This window comes from Chaetura pelagica, unplaced genomic scaffold (genome assembly GCF_000747805.2).
Source record: "Chaetura pelagica isolate M959 unplaced genomic scaffold, ChaPel_1.0 scaffold702, whole genome shotgun sequence".
Lineage (NCBI taxonomy): Eukaryota > Metazoa > Chordata > Aves > Apodiformes > Apodidae > Chaetura > Chaetura pelagica.
Genome location: NW_009952372.1, coordinates 21,663 through 43,779, shown reverse-complemented (window position 1 = coordinate 43,779; position 22,117 = coordinate 21,663). Strand labels below are relative to the sequence as shown.

General features: G+C 37.1%; 1 protein-coding gene across 1 annotated transcript in view; it reads left to right on the top strand.

Moving 5' to 3' along the window:
• The window catches only part of LOC104398082 (transportin-1), a gene marked incomplete at its 5' end in the record, with an annotated part of 63,124 nt that extends 41,279 nt beyond the window's left edge, over window positions 1–21,845 (top strand). The window contains 13 exons of the mRNA XM_010008126.1: window positions 4,922–5,074; window positions 6,149–6,374; window positions 7,313–7,484; window positions 8,948–9,034; window positions 10,525–10,632; window positions 10,856–11,014; window positions 11,704–11,791; window positions 13,210–13,308; window positions 13,521–13,616; window positions 16,275–16,350; window positions 17,128–17,227; window positions 18,576–18,650; window positions 21,738–21,845. Coding sequence (XP_010006428.1) covers window positions 4,922–5,074; window positions 6,149–6,374; window positions 7,313–7,484; window positions 8,948–9,034; window positions 10,525–10,632; window positions 10,856–11,014; window positions 11,704–11,791; window positions 13,210–13,308; window positions 13,521–13,616; window positions 16,275–16,350; window positions 17,128–17,227; window positions 18,576–18,650; window positions 21,738–21,845 — 1,547 coding nt within the window. The remainder of the gene's footprint in view (window positions 1–4,921; window positions 5,075–6,148; window positions 6,375–7,312; window positions 7,485–8,947; window positions 9,035–10,524; window positions 10,633–10,855; window positions 11,015–11,703; window positions 11,792–13,209; window positions 13,309–13,520; window positions 13,617–16,274; window positions 16,351–17,127; window positions 17,228–18,575; window positions 18,651–21,737) is intronic.
• Between the last annotated feature and the right edge of the window lie 272 nt (window positions 21,846–22,117).

Sequence of the window (22,117 nt, the reverse complement as noted above, 5' to 3'; positions counted from 1 at the left end):
CTGAAACAGTTTTATCTGAAAGCAGCAGATGCTGGTTTGTGGGAGTCTGTGCTATTTATTCTTGCTTTGCATTAGAGATCTGCTCTGAGTTGAGAGCTTGTGATGTGTTTAATTCAAACATATTAGACATAATCTATAAGCAGAGCAGAAAGTTTTTTATTACTGTCAAGGTTAAATGCTGAGCTGGTAATTAAATGAATGACAAATGCTATTAACCCCTCTCCTTTCCCAGAAAGGGAAAGAATATAAGGGAGAGAGACTTATGGCTTGCTGTCCCAGTTTAACACAGAAATGGCAATTAAACTAATGACAATAATGCTCTCTATCCCCTCCCCCTCCCACCCGAATAGGGAAAGGAGAGAGAGAATAAGGAGAGAGGCTTCCAGATCAAAAACTAAACTAGACAGCTTTAATTAAATACTAATGGTAAAAGGAAATATGTGCAAATATGCGCAAATATATACAAATATGTGCAGGAATGTGTAAAACCCCTATAGCACCCTCCCCGCCCACAGCAACTCCCACTATACTTCCCTGAGCTGCGGACAGTCCTGAAAAGTCCTGGACTGCTTCCAGAGCTAGCAATAAGGCAGACAGAAGCTGAGGGTAGAGATATGAGGGGTCAGGAACACACAGGCCTAGGGATCAAAGGAGATGGATAGACAGAGTCCTCCCTGGACACAGGCCATGGACAGAAGAGAGCTTGACCTCCGTGATCCCTGAATTTATACTGCGTATGATGCTTATGGGGATGGAATACTCTGGCCAATTTTGCCACCTGTCTAGTCCACTTCTCCCTACGGGAGGGTTGTAGATATGATTCTTCTGTTCCTTTAGTGTCTGAAGTGGCAGATCTGACAAGTGGAGGGAGCAAAGTGGCTCTCAGCAGTAACTAAACATTCAGGCATCATCAGTTCACTAGCTGGAAAACTTGCCATTAATTTCTGCAAGTGTGCTACTTAAAAGAGAGTTCACTGAAGAAAAATCATTAAAAAGAAAATTGCCTTCATCCTGGCTCAAACCAGGACAGTTGGAAACTAAACTACACAGCTTTAATGAATCAATAATGATCAAAAAGAAAATAATGAAATTGAGAAAATGTAGGCCCTCTCCAGAAGGAAATGGGAGACCTGGTTACCTGGGGTATGAAGAAGGCTGAGGTACTCAAATATTTTATTATTATTTTTTTTTGCCTTAGTCTTCACCAGCAAGTGCTCAAGCCACACCCCCAATCACAGAAGGCAAAGGCAGGGACTGGGAGAAGGAAGAACAACCCACAGTGGGGGTAGATGAGGTTTGAGGCCATCAAAGGAACTTGAAGGTGCACAAGTCCATGGGACCTGATGAGGAAACTGGTGGATGAAGATGCTAAGCCACTATCTATCATAATTGAAAAGTCATGGCAGTGTGATGAAGTTCCCACTGGCTGGAAAAGGGGAAACATAACCTCCATTTCTAAAAAAGGGAAAAAAAGAAGACCCGGGGAACTACAGGCCAGTCAGGCACCTCTGTGCCTGATGAGATCACGGAGCAGATTCCTCCTGGAAAATCTGCTAAGGCACATGCAAAATGAGGAGGTGATTGGTGGCAACAAACATGGTTTCACTAAAGACAAATAATGTCTGACAAATTTCGTGGCCTTCTATGATAGGCTCACAGTGTCAGTGGACAAGGGGAGAGCAACTGGTTATCTACCTGGACTTGATGGATGGACCACTTGCCAGATCAGCTTATGAATGGGGATCACAGAGTCTCTGTTGGTGCGATATTGTCATCTATGCACCATTGAAGGGGCAATTGGCACGTGCTGGTCTTCAGCCTTCAGCAACCCCACTAGAGAAGGGTCATCTGAAAGGCCAGGCAAAGTACGCAGCTGTTCAGTGTCCTCAGTCTCTACAGCTGCTATACCAAAGGCCCACCGGTACCCTTTCGGGTCACGGAAGTATCCTTTCTTGAGATAGTCTATGCCAAGGATGCACGGAGCATCTGGGCCAGTCACTACAGGGTGCATTTGCCCCTTTTTACCAGGGAGGATCACACCGGCCTCCACAACAGTCAGCTGAGATCCTCCCTTCACTCCAGAAGTAGTGACGGATTCTGTCCCTTTATAATTCAGTAGCATTAGTGTGCACTGTGCACCAGTGTCCACCAAGGCTTTATACTTCTGTGGTTCTAATGTCCCAGGCCACCAAATCCACAAAGTCCAATAAATTATCTTGTCCCTCTCCTCCTCCTGGCTGTTGGCAGGGCACCTCTAATGTTGGGCATTTGCACTCAATGGACATTGAGTCCATCCATTTTGGTTGGAGGACTGGTTACTGGAGGCTGGAGCAGCCCTCATCCTGGAAGGGCCTTCTCCTGTATTTGTAGCAGCTCTTGTACATGTACCTGGAGAACAGCAATGGTTCTCATGTCGTCTTTATAATGATCGCACAAGAGAGACTGCAGGCAGCGTCTCTCTTGGTGCTGTTTCATAGCAGGGCATCTTCTCTTAATGACTGCAATATTGTCTCCAATGTCTCTAGGGGCAGACTGAGGACTGCCTCCCCATCTGTTCAGTACCTCTGTCAATCTGTCAGTCACTTTTTCATCTTTTCAACAGCTGAGGTGTGGAACTGACGGGGATCAGAGATCACGCCTCCATACTGTCATGCTTTTTAAGCCAATTCACGCACGGTTGGTCAGTCAAATTCATCCCAATATCCCACGAAGGCGAATATATGGGCATGTACTGCTGCTACAGCCTGCGCAAACCTCCAGAACATAGGCATATCGCACACAACGTCTTCAGGCTTTGTAATCCCGTGGTTATCATAGATCACTTCGCACAGCTAATTCTCTCAAATACATGATGGCTCTCTCAAGTGTGGATGTTCTGCTTTGGTGCCAGTTGATGTCACCCTTATGGGGGTATCTCTCCCTTATAGCTGAAAGAAGTCTGCTTCATAGGGTGGTAGTTCCTGGCCTTCTTCCAATCGCTTGATTGATACTGGCATCTCTTACTAGGGATTCCAACTGCCTGGCTTCTCTTTCATCCATGTCATAGGTATCAGCCCCACTATCAAAGCATCAGAGCAAACAAGAAAGAAGCAGCTCACCTTCATGACGGGTAAAGCCTTTTCTCATTATATGCAAGTCCTTTAGGGAGAGAAGCTGGACAAAATCCTCACCATCATCTGCTTGCGAGGGGCCTGCTCCTCCATCTATTTTAGAAGCGTCTGCTTCTTTTATTACATCTCTTAAGATCGCTTTTATAAAAGGGTCCTCTGCTGCTAAACGTGGATCTAGAAGAGGTCTTGCTTTTGTGGTTTTGGCTGGCTGTTTCTTTGCTTTGCTCCTAGTCACAGGATTAACTTTAGCTCGTTTGGATTGAGTGGGTGTGGCCATAGTCTTTGCAGCAGCAGCAGTGGTGGCAGCAGCCTTGCCATCTCGCTCTACGCATCTGCAATACATTATAAACATTCAGCAGAAGCATCCCTAGTAAAACTGCTATTTAGATAAAAAACTGAAGGACTCAGCCCATAAGAAAACAGAGATAAAACAGAACCTGCCATTACCAACATAAACCATTCTATTAACATAAAAATCCTTACTATACAGTGCCACCATACAGATCAGTATCAAAACCCATGTTATCACTAAATAGGTTATCACATGATTGATTATGGCTTTGGCTATAATCTTGTTAATAAAGCATAAAACAATAACAAGAGCAGCTACACAGAGCAGTATTATCCTGTCTGCATACCACATATATGACTGCATATTGGAAAAAAGGTCCAGCAAAAACATTGTGGGAATTGTCTGTTCACTTTTCAACCCATCAATACATTCAGCAGAAGAGTTGCACATAGCTATTTCAGGGAATCCTCCCACCAGTGATGGAATTCTAGCTATTCAGCCAGTCAGAATTGATAGCCTAGGTTTAAGATACAGCCCCATGTTGGGCACTAATATATTATTGTCACAGTTTAACACAGGATTGGCAATTAACCGAATGACAATAATGCTCTCGATCCCCTCCCCCTCCCACCCAAATAGGGAAAGGAGAGAAACTTTCCGGATTGAAAACTAGACTAGACAGCTTTAATTAAATACTAATGATAATAGAAAACATGTACAAATATATACAAGTATGTGCAGGAACCTACAAAACCCCTATCACCTCTCCTCACCCTCAGTATGCTCCCCTGAGCCAGGGAAGTCCCAAAAATGTTCTGGTTCAATTCTGGAGATATTGGCATGGCAGACAGGAGCTGAGGTTAGATATATGAGAGTCAGGAACACATGGGTGTAGGGATCAAAGGAGATGGATAGACAGAGTCCTCCCTGGACGCTGGCCATGGACAGAAGAAGAAGGGAACAAGGGCTTCACTTCTGTGATCCCTGAATTTCACTGAGTGTGATGTTTGTATATATATGGATGGAATATTCTGTTTGGCCAATTTTGCCATCTGTCTAGTCCACTGTTCCCTACGGGAGCATTGTAGATGCAATTCTTCTGCTCCTTTAGTGTCTGAAGCAGCAGATTCAACAAGCGGAGCAAAGTGGCCATGATCTCTTACCAGTATCTATAAACATTTGAGCGTTAGCAGTTCGCTAGCTAGAAAACTTGTTGATTTCAGCAAGTGTGCTGCTTAAAAGAGAGTTCACTGAAGACAAAAAAAATATAAAAATGAGCAGAAACAAAATTGGCTTCATCCTGGCTCAAACCAGGACAAGTGGCTATAACAATTCAAAAAAATTGACTTTCTAAGAGCTGTGGCTTTGTACTAGAGCACAGTGGATTCTTGTGTATTTTAATTAAATGTAGGTATCTTTCCTTGTAATGCCCTGGCAACTCAAAGTTAAAATGAGGATTATGCTGTCTAGCTACAATTGCTTGTATTGTAAGCAGATTAACACTGTTGATTCCCCTCAGGAAAATGTTCTGCTGCTGCTCTAGATGTCCTGGCTAATGTATTTCGTGATGAACTTCTGCCACACATCTTGCCCCTTTTGAAGGAATTACTCTTCCATCCAGAATGGGTAGTTAAAGAATCTGGTATCCTTGTTCTTGGAGCAGTTGCTGAAGGTAAGGCAACAGTGTATATCAGGTTGCTGAAGTTTTTATTGGTTCTAAAACAGCTCTGTGATTCCTTCTAGGTGAATTTATTATGCAAACAAGTATACATACTTAGCTGATTTGTTTTTGGTGATTAATCCCTACATCTACTAGTTGGTGACTGCACCTATTTGTTTAATTTTTCATTTTCAAATCTGTGCATGTTTCAGAGGCTAAATAACTTAGATAATTTCTTTTATTCCTCCCTTTTTTGAGTCTTACATTTCATTCAGTGTTTTCAGAAATGGAGACTGGTCCTGTGAATTCAGTACCCTGAGCTGCTTTTTTTGATGGTTCTCTGATTTTAATGTGATAACTTCCATTTATTTGTATTTACTCACAGGCTTGGCTTCTTGCCTGTATTTCTAGCATCTCTGTCCATTTTGCAAACTGAATGAATATGTTTGGGTCCATGCCTGGATTATCTGTCTTTTCCTACAGTGCCTAGCAAACATACATTTTCTTTGTAGCTAGAAAACTATTTTGTTGTTTGTGATTTCAAGCCAAGCCAGGTAAAAGTTAGTACTTCTGGCAAATCTCAGTGTATTACTGCCCTTGCTGACTTGAAGTGTGTAGCTTTTATTGCTGGTCAGTGTTTATGTGATATTAGGAAAAAAACAAGAAGAAAATTAAATTTCTTTTAAAATCCTTTTTAATTATTCTATGATTTGTTACCAAGACCTAATCTTTCTCTACTTTTTGTCTTGGTCACTCTGAGTAGACTGGCATAAAACTTCCCAGCTTTATAAACTAATTTTATTTGGATAGTCTTGCTCTACTCCATTTAATAAAGCAGATTTTCTGGGGATTGGGGAAGCACTGAAGTAGAAATGTAATTGAAATTAATGTAAATTTGAATAGAAATTTTAATGATTGTTTATGGTGAGGTTTCATTTTAGAACTTAAATAAAGTAGACTTGCTTTATTTGTTGTTAAAATATATTACTACATGATAGAGGATGTAAATAGGTCCCTTTTAGGAAATAACAAGTTCTATTACATTTTCTAATTATCATACTGTAATAGCTGTATTTTTCCTTCTAGGCTGCATGCAGGGTATGATTCCATATCTTCCTGAGCTTATCCCTCACCTTATTCAGTGCCTCTCTAACAAAAAGGCTCTTGTGCGCTCCATTACATGCTGGACTCTTAGTCGCTATGCACACTGGGTAGTTAGTCAACCCCCAGACATATACTTGAAGCCATTAATGACTGAATTGCTAAAACGTATTTTGGATAGCAACAAGAGAGTACAAGAAGCTGCCTGCAGGTGAGCCAAAGCTTAAACAAAAAGCACTGTGACATTGCTTTTTCATGTGAAACTATTTTAATGCCTTTATTGATGAATACACAACTTCATTTCTAGCTCTTAATGTATTTTATTTTTTTCCTTTTAAATTGGAGTAGGTTAGGCTTCTTCTGAAGTAGTCACAAATTACTCTGAGTTGTAATACAATGAAAAAAGTTAATTTGTATTTCTCTTGTCCATTTTGTTTTCAGAATATATGAATCACCAAGCTAAATATCTGTATGTGATACCAGTTTAATTTCAATATTTGAATTTTCATTGATCAGAAATCTGGTTTTTATATGCCTATGAACAAGATCAATAATGATGACAAAGGAAAATTACCTTATCATTGTATTAGTGATGTAGTTTATATTTAGCTCGGGATTACAAAAACATTTGGGTTACAGTTATTTCAAGGGTTATACCCTTTCTCTTCAAAGGAGATCCTTGTAGGTAAGATTCCTTTCTTCCCCTTGTCTGCTGATATTAAATAAAAAAATAAAAAAAATTATGGATACACCATTAATGGAATGGGTACCCCTCTTGTGCAGGAAGCTCAACAAATAAAGCTTTTACATGTCAGTTTGTGTGGGGCAGGAGTGTACGCAGCAGACTGCCAAAAAAGTTTCTTCATAAAACAGAATTAGATCTGTAATGTGTATACATAACAGGTTTTACAGGAATATTTTTAAATTATGCTCATCGCAATGTAAGAGATGAATCTTTGTATTCAGTCAAAATAGATTGAGTTTATCTCAGTAATACCATTTTGAAAAAATACCTTGGATGAATTTGAGGACTAAATACAGTTCTGTGTTTAGACAGAAATGCGTAGTATGGAGTGTTTTGGAGTGGTCTTGTTTTGTTCTTTCCAAGATAATGACTGACCTGTTTGGGATGGTTTTTTTGTCATTCAGTGCCTTTGCTACTCTAGAAGAGGAGGCTTGTACAGAGCTTGTTCCTTATCTTGCATATATACTTGATACTTTGGTCTTCGCATTTAGCAAATACCAGCATAAAAACCTGCTCATTCTTTATGATGCTATAGGAACTCTTGCAGATTCTGTAGGACATCATCTAAATAAACCGGTGCGTATACCTTATGTTCTGTAGAAGCACTTGTCATATATTGAAAAAACAGTTCGGTGGTTTTTGCAGTGTGCTTTACATGTTATAAAATAGAAATGCTGACCTTTCTGTGTAGGCTTCAATAATAATAAATATTTAGATGTAAAATACATAGACTGCATGTAATTTTCCCACTACACAAATATTCCTTATTTGAATAAACAATTGTGTGTGCAGTGGCTTGTGAAATGTGCTTCTCATTATCGTGACCTTTTTTTCTCATTCTCAAAATTTTTCAGCTCATAGGAGATACATATATCAATATAGATATGAAATGAGACTTGAAAGAAATTGTGTGCTAATTTCTAATGACCTTTTCTTTTTTGTTAACCACTTTCAGTATAGCTAAGCTGCTCTGTGTGTCTTTCCAATGTATTGGAGCACATCATAATTAGAAATTGCTTTATCAGAGAATGGAACAGACGTGCTTTTTATATATAAAAACACAGAATCCTTTGGACAAAGCACAGATAACACACAGGCAAATATAGTGAGCTTTTTGTAGTGTACATATGTTCATTAATAGGATATGCATGTCACATGTGCATCTTATGATGGATATTGAAATTTGCTTTATTTCTCTTTAGTGCTTCATATGACATAGACACACTAGAATAAAAAAATTGGGTTGTTGCCATGGCATTTTACTTGCCATCCAAGACTCCGCACAATCAAAAAATATCTTTTTCAGTCTCTTTCTGGCCCTGGCCAGCTTGACATTTGACAGCACTGGGAGGAAGGTCAATGGGACCACCTGGTGATGGTGGGACTTTCTTCAGTAACTTGTATCTTTGGACATAGCATTAACATACAGCATCTGTTAGCTCTTTGGATGCTTTCTGGGAGCAACAGTACTACAGGGATGCCTTGCTTAATGTCCTTGTGACTGTGACAGCAAGATGCAACATCTTTATATAGAATTGGTAAGTGTGCCCTTCTGGAGGAATAGAAAATTACTTTGTTCATGGATGGGTAGTTGCTTTAGAAAAAGGTTTCAGAAACTTGGGGGGATAGGGTTGTAGCATCAGGGCAATGGGAGATGGCTGAGAAAAGCACGTGTCAGATGCACAGCCAGATTGCATTGCTGGTAAAAACATTTTTTTTAGGCCTTGAGGCAATCCTATAGATTTGTAACAACCCAGGCAGCTATCAAAAGTTGCTAGACTGAAGCCAAATCTGGAGGAAAAGATTCATTCTGCAAAAGTGCTTATGTGCCTCAGCAAAAAAATCTTAAGACATAAATTGTAAATTCTAATATTAAACTACTTCTACATATTGCAACAATGATTGAATTACAGTATAACAATTTTCTTTTTTTGAAAAAGTAGAATATATAAATTCTTAATATATCCATTTTCTAGCTTTGAAATAAACTAGTATGCAATGAAATTTTTCAGTAGCTGATGCATTTTCATCCTAAACAGGAATATATTCAGATGCTAATGCCTCCATTAATCCAGAAGTGGAACATGTTGAAGGATGAAGATAAAGATCTCTTCCCTTTATTAGAGGTAAATTATAACATTTGAATGTGTTTTGTCAACCTTCTTTAGGAATTGCCACTTTTACTAAAGCTACTTTTAGGAAGTGTGACAATAAAAGCTGACAGTGTTAGGTATTTCCCATTATGGAGAAAATATTATGACTATAGCGGGAAAATCTTGTGACTGAGGAAATGTCATTAGGTTTAGCAGAAATCTTTTTGATATTTTTCTGCCATTCTTGAATGTTTTATTTGGGATTCTTTTTTTTAAAAAAAAATTGTTCTATACCCTGATGCACAGCCAGATTGCATTGCTGGTAAAAACATTTTTTTTAGGCCTTGAGGCAATCCTATAGATTTGTAACAACCCAGGCAGCTATCAAAAGTTGCTAGACTGAAGCCAAATCTGGAGGAAAAGATTCATTCTGCAAAAGTGCTTATGTGCCTCAGCAAAAAAATCTTAAGACATAAATTGTAAATTCTAATATTAAACTACTTCTACATATTGCAACAATGATTGAATTACAGTATAACAATTTTCTTTTTTTGAAAAAGTAGAATATATAAATTCTTAATATATCCATTTTCTAGCTTTGAAATAAACTAGTATGCAATGAAATTTTTCAGTAGCTGATGCATTTTCATCCTAAACAGGAATATATTCAGATGCTAATGCCTCCATTAATCCAGAAGTGGAACATGTTGAAGGATGAAGATAAAGATCTCTTCCCTTTATTAGAGGTAAATTATAACATTTGAATGTGTTTTGTCAACCTTCTTTAGGAATTGCCACTTTTACTAAAGCTACTTTTAGGAAGTGTGACAATAAAAGCTGACAGTGTTAGGTATTTCCCATTATGGAGAAAATATTATGACTATAGCGGGAAAATCTTGTGACTGAGGAAATGTCATTAGGTTTAGCAGAAATCTTTTTGATATTTTTCTGCCATTCTTGAATGTTTTATTTGGGATTCTTTTTTTTAAAAAAAAATTGTTCTATACCCTGTTGTTCTTGTCTTCTCTCTCCTTGCTCTTCCTTCATCCCTCCATTAAAACTATTATCAGACAGGCTGAAGGTATGAATCAGACCATGTAGTCTATTCTCTGTACTTTCCAAGTGTGAAGCAGGAAAACACTTCTAGAGAAATTAATTTCATAAATTTGGGGTAATGTTAGGGCTTGTACATGGTCAAGATACTGAAGTTTATGCAAGTGCTAGCTGAATTATAGTAACTGTCTTCATATGAACTTTCTTGGCCTCTTAAGAAGATGCTACTTCTGAGAAATTTTCTCAACTGACATATGTAGGAGAGAGTAACGATTAGCTGACAGTTGCTTTGGTTTAGCTAATTGGTATTGCCTTTCTAGGTTGTTTTTACTTAATCAATTACTTGTGGGTATACTTAAAATGCTTTTAATTTACCTCTACCTCTCCCAAGTAAAAGGTACTTCAGGGAGGTGAGGAAAGTTAGTGTCTCTCTTGCTCTTCTGTTTTTTATTTATTTTATTTTATTCCAGTGCCTGTCTTCAGTTGCTACTGCCTTGCAATCTGGCTTTCTTCCATACTGTGAACCTGTGTACCAGCGTTGTGTAAATCTGGTGCAGAAGACTCTTGCACAAACCATGGTATTTTTTCTATTGTTAGTCAAATATTTTCAGAATATCTCCTTAAACAAATGTATTAACTATGTACAGTTATGGGTTTGCAGGGAGATTTGTAGTATTAAGCATTGGATATTTAAATGAAGTTGCAGTTCTGAAACTAATTTTTTGTTTCATTTTGGTTTTACTTTTATACCCCTGAGAAAGCCTAATACTCATTTTGAAAATGCATACTTATTTGTTGCAGTTGCATAATGCTCAGCCAGACCAATATGAGGCTCCAGATAAAGATTTCATGATTGTGGCTCTTGATTTGCTCAGTGGTTTAGCTGAAGGACTTGGAGGCAACATTGAACAGCTAGTGGCTTGCAGCAATATCCTGACACTAATGTACCAATGCATGCAGGTGAGATGAGGAACCTGTTTAATCCTGTACCGGGTCTGGCTGGGATGGAGTTTAATTTCCCCATAGCAGCCCTCACAGTGCTGTGCTTAGTATTGGTAGCTAGAAAGGTGTTGATAACACACCAATGTTTTGGCTATTGCTGAGCAGTGCCCCTACAGCATCAAGGTTCTCTCTCTAACACCCCTGCTCCAAAGGCCAGTAGACTGGGGGTGGGCAAGAGGTTTGGAGGGAACAGAGCCAGGACAGCTGACCCAAAGTGACCAAAGGGATATTCCATACCATATGACATCATGCTCAGCAATAAAAGCTTTGGGGGGGAGGAGGGAGCATTCATTATTAAGGTGTTTGTCTTCTGGAGCAACAGCTGCACATACTGAGGCCCTACTTCCCAGGAAGTAGCTGGACATCACCTGCTGATGGGAAGTAGAGAATAAACCTTTTTGTTTCCTTTGCTTCCGTGTGCGACCTTTGCTTTTCTTTACTAAACTGTCTTTATCTTGATCCACGGGTTGGGTTTTTCCATCTAATTTTCTCCCCCTGTCCTGCTGAGGAGAGGAATGCTAGTGGTTTGGTGGGCACCTGGCAGCCAGACAAAGTCAACCCATCACAAGTCCAAGGATTTTCTTTCTCAAGAGAATTGGAAACACTTCTAGAATTGTCAGGTGTTTTGTTTTTTTTCCTCTCTTTAGGATAAAATGCCTGAGGTACGGCAGAGTTCTTTTGCATTGTTAGGTGATCTGACAAAGGCGTGTTTTCGGCATGTTAAGCCTTGCATTGGTATGTTTCTTTTACATATTAAATAATTAACATGTTTTGCAGACTGATAAGAGACTGATTTAGCCATTAAGTTCCCTTTTCCATTGCTTGCCTTCTCATGGTTTTGTAAGTTTTAATTTTCCTTTATCAGCAAGGGTCTGTAGTCTTTTCTCCTTAGAACTGTGTGTTTAAGACATGATGTTCTTTTTTGTTGACAGTGCAAAAGCTAATTTTGCTGCTTGAGTTTTATAATGTAACATGCTTCCTGTTGTGCTGGAATACAGCTACAACTACCTGAACGGAGGTTGTAGCGAGGTGGAGATTGGTCTCTTCTCCCAAGTAACAAGTGATAAGACGAGGAAACAGCCTCAAGTTGCACCAGGGGAGGTTTAGATTAGATATTGAGGTAATAAAACACTGGAACAGGCTGCCCAGGGAAGTGGTTGAATCACCATCCCTGAAGGTGTTTAAGAGATGTATAGATGTGGTCTTTAGGAACATGGTTTAAGCACTGGACTAAGTAGAGTTAGGTTACTGGTTGGTATAGTTAGGTTATGATTGGACCTGATGGTCTTTTCCAACCAGAACAATTCTGTGATTCTGTAATATTTAGACTTCAATTAGAACAGTTGCTTTCTTTGACAAATTCTTGAATTTGTAGATTTTTTGTTCTACTAGAATCTATTGCTTCATATAGTTTATATATATTGACATTCAAAAACTTGGGTAGAGGGTAGGTTTGTGCAGTTTTTTGTTTTGTTTTTAATTTCAGTAGGGAAATAGCATCAGTTATACACTTCCACAATACTCACTGTCTCTTCCCTCAGATACTCTTTAAGATACACTTATCTTCACATGAATGCTTGGATAGACTTGGGATTTTAAATTTTGTTGGCAGATGTTATAATTTATTTTCGTGTCTAATATTTTATTAAAATTTAATCAAGCCTGTGATTTGCCTTCTAGGCTTCATTGTTGTTGGCTGCTGGGGTTTTTTGAGGGGGGCTTTTGTTTGGTGGTGTTTTTTTGGGTTTCTTGTTGTTGAGGGTTTGGGGTTTTTTGGGGGAGATTTTTTGTTGTTTTATTTTATTTTTATTTTAGTACATCTGAATACATAGCAATCCGTGTAGGTTTTTTCTTCCCCCATCCCCGGAAAGGGGAGAAAAAATGTTTATAGAGTTACATAAAAATAAAGCCTATTAGAAATACTTTTAAATCATAGTTTGAAAAGATTTGCATTGATCTTCTTAGGTTGTTAAATCCAGGTTGATCTCATATATAGCAGAACTACAGCTCTTGTTAATTCAGGTGTAATACTTTAAAATAACTTAAATATGCTTACATGATTTTTTTAAACCTTTTTACACCCTGTGATCTTACAGTAATGGGACAATATGGTTGTATTATGTAATGAGATTTTGAAATGTTGTTCTTTCTAGCTGATTTCATGCCCATTTTGGGAACCAACCTAAACCCTGAATTTATTTCTGTGTGTAACAATGCCACCTGGGCAATTGGAGAAATCTCCATCCAGATGGGTAAGATTTTAAATTGTTTTTTCTTTTAATCTTTGCACATTTAGAATGGTTTGTCTGGGGGCAATTATTAAATTTTAGTGATATTTTCATGTTAAAATTTAAATCAAATTTTATATTCTTGTCCTTGACAGTAAGTTCAATGTATCAGATCAAAATATATTATGTATATTAATGGTAATTTTCTTCTGAATGTTTCTTTTTGGCTGTTTCAGGTATAGAGATGCAGCCTTATGTTCCAATGGTGTTGCACCAGCTTGTAGAAATAATTAACAGACCCAACACACCAAAGACATTGTTAGAGAACACAGGTACCCAAAAACTGAACTATTCATGGTGAAGGAAATTAGAGAATATTTCTTTTTATAATTATTTCAAAAATTGCATAGAAATTATTTTATTGCTATGTATTTGGCTTTTACAAGCAAACCCAATTCTGTTTTGCAGAAGCTCTTACAAGTCTCAGCCTTGCAGCAAAACATCTATCATCTATCTAGATTATTAACGTTATTACTTTCTCACCTTTATAACATTTTATATTTATTTATCATCTATTTAAGTATTCTTCCATTTTTATTTATGATACATGTGCAGTAACACAGACTTAGTGGCTTTGCACTGATTTTAATATATGCATGTCCTTACACGTGTGCTATTTACAAAAAATGCACCTTTTTTTAAAGATTCATTTGTAGTAATATGCTCAAAAATCTAGATCTTTGATGACAGTTTTACTACAACATAATTGAATTTGTGTAGAACTTATTTTACCTAGTCAATAACAAAGTTCTGAAAAGAAGTCAAAGAATGGCATGCATGTTTCTGTGTTCTGGCCAGCAGCTTTGCCTTCCAAATTGGGAGCAGTCCCCAAATGCCTCATTGAATCAGAATTTCTGAGGCTTGTTACTTTTGCATTTATAGAGGGCATGTTCTGGTATGAAGAGAACCTTCCATACTTCAGCAAAACTTTTAAAATAATTTAACAGGGTTCTGGTTTACTGTTTTACTAATTGATAATCTTTTGACTTTTTTCTGTTTGAAAACTGTCTTGTAAGAAAAATGATAGTTTAGTCATTATAACTGAGCTAATTGAAAATTATGCAAATTCAGTGCTACAGTTACATTTTTCTTGAGCTAAGTAGGAGATCAATTGGAGAGAGATTTTTATCCCCTCATTTAGTATGGAAGGTGAACTTGAAGGAAAAATTGCCTAGTTTACTGGCATATTATAGGTATTGCTTTTTTAATTTATAATTTTGGAGTAAATAACTACTTGTTATTAAATAAATCATGGAATAGTATAGCAATATAAATTTTCTTTCCCCTTGCCCTGACCCCCTTTGTTTGCACTGATGGATGTGTAATACCTTTAACTGAGAAGCATCCTGTACTTAAATGTTTGCTTCCATCAAATCACTGCTAGGGAATTTTTTTAAGCATCCAAACACTGACTTTTTTAGTATCTTAATAGTTACTTTAAACATAGATGCATAACTGCAAATAAATGTTGAATGTGGTGTACTTATTATAAGTTTGTTGTGGGATCTTGTGCTGCATGCCATTGGTACATGCAAGAGTATTACTGTTTTCTATGGAAACATACAAGACCACCTTAAGTAGTTGCATAGAAAATGAGTATATGACAAAAAATTAAGCTTTGACAGAATTTACTATTCCTTGTACATACTGTAGCTATGAGAACTTACAGATAAACCTTAAAAGTGTATTTTAATTTAATTTAATGCAGTTTTATAAGTTCTGCCAAAAATTTGAGACACTGCATATAGAAATTGACTAATGTTTGGGCAAAATAGTACAGTACCAGTGAGCCTCAGCTTTCATGGAGTGAGTAAGTTTCACACTGCTAGTATATCCTACACTAAACTAATAAAAGTTTAGAGGGAGAAAGCATCATCTGCTTTATTGCATGTTCCATGAAACTGTTCACAACTGCCTGTTTATTAGTGTATGTCCCTTGAACATAGGTTTCCTTTCTCTGCTTCATATAAATCTGCTGGATTTTAGTAGTATTTATGTATTTTGCTTCAAGTAATCCTGATACATTATTCCCCACCTTCTCCTTTTTCTAAAATTAATGTTTCATAAGTTGAGCAAACACCATTAAAACACATTTGCATTGTGCTATTTTCTTCAGTCTGTCCCTCAGAACAAAGGACCACACTAACTAATCATTCAAAGAAGCAGTTATGCTTTTCATGTGTCCTTATGCTTTTGCATCAGAAGTCAGATTCTTATACAACTTTTATGAGGAAGCCTTTTCTGCACAGGAGAAATACTGGGATTAAATAATTAATTTACTGCAGTCAGTTGCCGTGAGTTAGCAACCACTTTAAATTCTCTACAAGATTATGAAGAAAACAAATATTTGGTGCTCTTTGAAAAGTGTTTAATCTATTTAGCATTTATTAGATAGACCACAATATATTAAATGTGATAGTATTTATAAATGTATTTTTACTGATAGATAATAGGCCTATTAAAATCTTTAATTAAAAATATTGAAAAAATAAAATGTTTAGGACTACCTGATACTAAAGCTGAAGTTGGTTAATTCTGTTCTGTTAACAGTATCCATAATAGTACTTTTTAATAAAAATTTTGAAGTGTATGGTAGGTAAATTTACTGTAAGACATGATTCTGAAGAGAGTAGAATGCTTACATCAGAAAGCCTTTGGATTTTAAATTGTGTTTTTTGGTGTTCTCTCATTTTCTTATTTAATTTTTCTTTTACCCTGGACAGTATACCATATATGTTGCTGCCTCTTATTTAGGGTGTGGTAATAAACAGCACTGGTGAAATCTTATGTTTACTATCATACACAAATTCTGTTGGCTTCTGTTTCTGAGTTATTTGTTGTTTTTTCTTTATTTTTTCTCCTCCCCCCCCTCATTTGCTCATGTCTTGGTTGGCGTTTGGTGGTGTATAACCGTGATTGCATTACCTTAGCAATAACAATTGGTCGTCTTGGTTACGTTTGTCCTCAAGAGGTGGCCCCCATGCTACAGCAGTTTATAAGACCCTGGTGTGTATTATTCAATCTTTTTTTTTTTTTTAAAATTCATTTTTTCTTCACTCTCTTTATTTCTTCCTTCTATCTCACTTTTAGATATATTTTCAGTTGGTTACAAAATCTCAATCCTTAATCATTGCCAACCATGTGACTAATCTTGTCCTATCAGGTTTGTGAGCTTTTAGTAGCACTGTCATGTATTCTTTATGTTGTGGCTAACAACTAATTTGTGCATGGGATAAGATTGTCACATGCTTGTGTGTTAAAGCTTGACTACTAAAGAGCATTTTAAAATCCACTAAAATGATAATGCAATGCATGCAAATATTGTAAAACCTAAACTGTGCATTACTTAAAATTCAGTCACAGACTTGAATTGCTGTAAGGAATATGTTTCTAGACTTGTTATGTATAATATAGCTTGCTTGCTGCTGTAAAAGTTAAATAACTGTTCTGTAAGTGGTATCTGACATAATTCATACTGTGATAGTATTATATGTTCTGCTTCTAATAATGATAGTTTCTATAAAAATTTCATATACATGTTTTTTTGTATTTAATGGAATACAGTTCACTCTTTCTAACTGTATATAGTGCATCAGGAAAGCAAGATTCTGGACATGATGCCTAATGGGAATATACTAGTAAAAACTGTGGGCAACAAGTATCTAAGTAGTTTCAGATTTTCTTATCAGTGTGACTTATTCCATCAAATACTGTCATCTAGTTCTGACTTGACTGAATGAAAAAGTAATAGAACTAGCTATGCTTTGCTCTCCAACTTACTAGGTGCACCTCTCTGCGAAACATAAGAGACAATGAGGAAAAGGATTCAGCATTCCGTGGGATATGTACCATGATCTCAGTCAACCCCAGTGGAGTAGTCCAAGTAAGATACATAAATAGATCTTAACTTTTTTTTCTTTAATCATGTGAAATTTAGTGAAAGCTATATATGGAGTATAAAAAAGTTTAACTTGATGTTGATTCCCTGTAGTACATATTGTAACAGCTTTTCTGACATCAAGAAGTCCAAAATGTTTATATTTCAAATGATACATATGATACTTCAGGATTTCTGCTTCAGTAATTGGAAAAGAAAGGACAATATTGTTAAATTATTTTTTTGTCTTTTACTTACAAAGAATATGTAAATAATTAACTTTGATTAACTGTATTTTGATACTTCTGTCAGTCTTTTATGTTGATGATATGTATGAAAATACAAGGCAAAAGTTGACATACTAAAATCTATCTTTAAGATGCAATTTAGGCTTTTAAAAAAAGAAGCAGAACAAAAACAATAATCGCCCCTTAATTCTTAAAACTTGGGTAGGGAAGATTCTGTTTCAACTTTGGATATTTTGCTTAAATAGTCACTATGACAAGGAAGATGTATCTTGTTAAATTAAATGGTACATCTCAATAATAGAATATTACTTGCTCTTTAGTCTCTGCAGCTCCAAAGTAAAGCTGTAGTGTTGTAATATTTTCTAAGAGGAAAATGAAGGTGAATTTCCCTCTCCTCTGCCTGGAATCCTTCTTTCTGAAACACAAGAATTGAGCCTCTATCTTGTTTTGAATTTTTCAGTTCATTTCACTAATCCCTTTTTCTGTACTTAGCATTTCCCTCTTCTGCTGCCCATTTGTTCTTTCACTTAGCTTAAAGGGAGGGACTAATGAAAGACTCTCTTCATTATCCTAACTCTCCTCCTATGTAGTTGTTATCCTCAGTTCCTATCGAAACACATATGCATTATCAACTTAATCATTAAGATTGATGTTTTAATGGTGTAATAGGAGGTAATGCATGACAGCAGATGAACTAAACATAGGGATTTTGGGGTGGCCTTAATTTTGAACCTGTATGATAAACATTTTGTGTATCCCAGAAACAACTTCTGGCTCTAATTAAAGAAATACAACAGCATACGTTTACTTAAATAATTAGACAAGTGTGTGGGAGGGGAGGACGTGTTTGTTGATTTTGGGGTTTTTTTAAACTGTGATTTTAATTAATCAAAAACCTGATTAAACAAAGCTATTCCTACACTCAGCTATTTCTATTTCCATACACTTAAGCATACAAAAACTTACCATTATTGTCTGAATTACCTGGAAAATAGACATAAAACCAAAAGTCGTTAGGAATTCGGATCCAATAGAACGAACATCAAGCATTGTTTTCAGACCTATAAATTGAGGCTTCTAACATATGTGATTGTTTAATCTTATAGGACTTTATTTTTTTTTGTGATGCTGTTGCATCGTGGATTAGCCCAAAAGATGATCTCCGAGACATGTTCTGTAAGGTAATGTTTCTAGTATGACAGTATATCTGAACTGTGCTTGTTTTGGATCCTCTGTTTCTTTCTTGCTTTCTATTTGCACTGTTAGCACTTATTGTATTTATGGTCATGAAGGCTTTCTTGCAAAGTTATAAACTTTCAGACAGAACATCATACAAATCTGAAGGTTTTTTATCTGTATTTTCTTACATGCTTTCAGGTTATTCCAAATTTCTTTTTAACAGTGTTGACAAGCTCACTTGAGGTCTTCTTTGAAAGGATAATTATCCTCAAAGAACGTTTCATAATGTCCAGCCCAATATGTTTTGATTGCATTTGAAAGAACAAGGTGGTTTTTTATACCACACATAAGACTTGTTTATTCTGGTGTTTTGGTTTTTTTTTCTTTTCTAGAAAATGAAATCTGTGTGGTTCAAGACTTCCTTCCCCCCCCCAAGGTGCTAACTTTTTTTTTTGAGAAATATCTAGAAAATTGCAAATGAAAATTCTTCCATCAGTATCTTAATCTGTTAATCTTGATTCAGCTGAAAATAAGTTTTTGGGATTCCTTAATCCTCCTCAGAATCCCTCTTGGATAAGCAAGTCTTCAAGAAACTAATCTACAGTGATAGCCAAGAATGCATCTCTAAACAAAGTGTCAGTAGATTAAATTCTAAAAATTAAAATTGCACAATTGCATTGTGTAAAATAAACAAGCAAAAAAACCCCAACCAAAACCTCAGAAAGTAATGTTATGTTTTGACACTAGTGTCTTAAGGTTAAAAAACAGAACAAAATAAAATTGTTTTAGTTTCATGAACAGAGGCTATTACGGTTCAGTAACGTGGCTCCCCTTGTATGTTGTAAAGTGAAATCTCTGTTTTTAGGAAGAATGTATGTAAAAAGTTAATGGTCCTCTTAAAGATAAAACAGAGCATATTTCTAAGTACATACTTAGAAATATGCCCCTCCCCCTCCCACCCAGGTGGTGAAAGGAGATAGATAATAAAGGAGAGAGACTTCCCAGATTGAAAATTAAACTAGACAGCTTTAATTAAATACTAATGATAAGAAAACATGTACAATTATATACAAGTATGTGCAGGAATGTGCAAACCCCTATTGCCTCTCCCCACCCCCAGCAACTCCCACAGCACTCTCCTTAGCTGTGAGCAGTCCCACAGTGACTGGATAGACGTGATTGATAGATGGAGTCCTCCCCGGATGCCGGCCATGAGCGGAAGAAAAGGGAAGAAAAAGCAGGAAGGAAGTTGACTTCTGTGATCCCTGACCTTATACCGAGCTTACATAGATGTATGGAATGGAATACTTTGGTCAATTTTGCTGTCCATCTAGTCCACTCCTCCCTATGGGAGGGTTGCAGGTACAACTGAGGCCGCAGAGCAAAGTGTCCTTGAAGTCTTGGCAGTAACACAAACATTCCAGAGTTATCTGTCCACTAGCTGGAAAACTTGCTGCTTACTGAAGAAAAAAAAAATCAGTAAAAAGAAAATTTGCTTCATCCTAGCTCAAACCAGGACACATGGGATAAAGCCCTAGAGGGAAGGGGAACCCAAGAAAGCTGGTGAATATTCAAGGATCACCTCCTCCAAGCTCCAGAGTGATGCATCCCAACAAAGAGGAAGTCAGGCAAAAACACCAGGAGACCTGCGTGGATGAACAAGGAGCTTCTGGACAAACTAAAAAACTAAACTAAAACACAAAAAGGAAGCCTATAGAGGGTGGAAGGAAGGACAAGTAGCCTGGGAGGAATACAGAGATACTGTCCAAGCAGCCATGGATCATGTTAGGAAAGCTAAAGCCTTGATAGAATTAAATCTGGCCAGGGCCATCAAAGGCAACAAGAAAAGCTTCTATGTGTATGTATGAGGGAAAACATGGACCCTCTCCAGAAGGAAACAGGAGACCTGGTTACCCAGGATATGGAGAAGTCGGAGATACTCTGATTTTTTTGCCTCAGTCTTCACCAGCAAGTGCTCAAATCACACTGCCCAAGTCACAGAAGGCAAAGGCAGGGACTGGGGGAATGAAGAACCACCCACAGTAGGGGTAGATGAGGTTTGAGACCATCTAAGGAACCTGAAAGTGCACAAGTCCATGGGACCTGATGAGATGCATCTGCAGGTCCTGGGGGAACTGGCAGATGAAGTTGCTAAGCTACTATCCATCATAATTGAGAAGCCATGGCAGTCTGTTGAAGTTCCCACTGATTGGAAAAGGGGAAACATAAGCCCCATTTTCAAAAAAGGAAGATCCAGGGAACCAGAGGCCAGTCAGTCTCACCTCTGTGCCCAGCAAGATCATGGAGTTTCCTCCTGGAAACTTTGCTAAGGCACATGGAAAATAAGAAGGTGATCGATGACAGTCAACATGGCTTCACTAAGGGCAAATCGTGCCTGACAAATTATTAGATTAGACCTTAGGAAGAAATTCTTTACTGTGAGGTTGGTAAGACACTAGGACAAGTTGCCCAGAGGAGTTGTGAATGCACCCTCCCTGGAAGTATTCAAGGCCAGGTTGGATGGGGCTTTGAGCAACCTGGTCTAGTGGGAGGTGTCCCTGTCCATACAGGGGGGTTGGAACTAGATGATCTTTAAGGTCCCTTCCAACCCAAACCATTCTATGGTTCTGTGAAATGCCAACAGTGCTTCTGTCTCAGCTTTCCTCCTAGAAAATATTACACATTAAGAAAAAAAAGTAAATACAGTAATCTTAACATATAAACTGTGTCAATTAACAAAACATTTAGCATTCTGAAATGGCCTTCTCTAGGTTGTAAGTCACCATAGTCATTAAAAGTGCATACATGTATATTTATATTTACACAGTATAGAATAAATATGTTTATATTTTATAATAATTTGTGTGTAGCTATATTCTATATGTTACCCTTAACTGAAATGTGTTTTTTCTTTAAGAAAGACATTACTAAACTTCCTTTGTTTCTTAGTAACATTTAAATATTAAACTGAGGAATTTAAATGCACAGATGCAGAATCCAGCAGTTTGTGGCTTACTGCAGATGTTGCTTGTAAATATTGATTGTGTATCTGCTGTTTAATTGTTATCTTGATTTCTCTCCGTTTGTAGATTCTTCATGGATTTAAAAATCAAGTTGGGGATGAGAATTGGAGGCGTTTCTCTGACCAGTTTCCTCTTCCCTTAAAAGAGCGCCTTGCAGCTTACTATGGAGTTTAATCTTATGCACTGTAGCGGCAGTCCAATATTTAGAGGTAAGCACACAAATCTTCCTTGCTAAACAGAGCCATATAACAGACTTCCTCCCTATTTACATTATATGAAACAATTAATTCACTAACTAAAGTTTTTTAGATATGTTGGAATGGATAACTTTCCTTCCTATAAGAAATAATAAAAAAAGATGGTAGTGTACCTTAATGGTGGTAGCTATAGCAAAAGCAGTTGCCTTACTCTGTTCTTTTATTTTTACAGAGAGAGAGAGAGTGAGT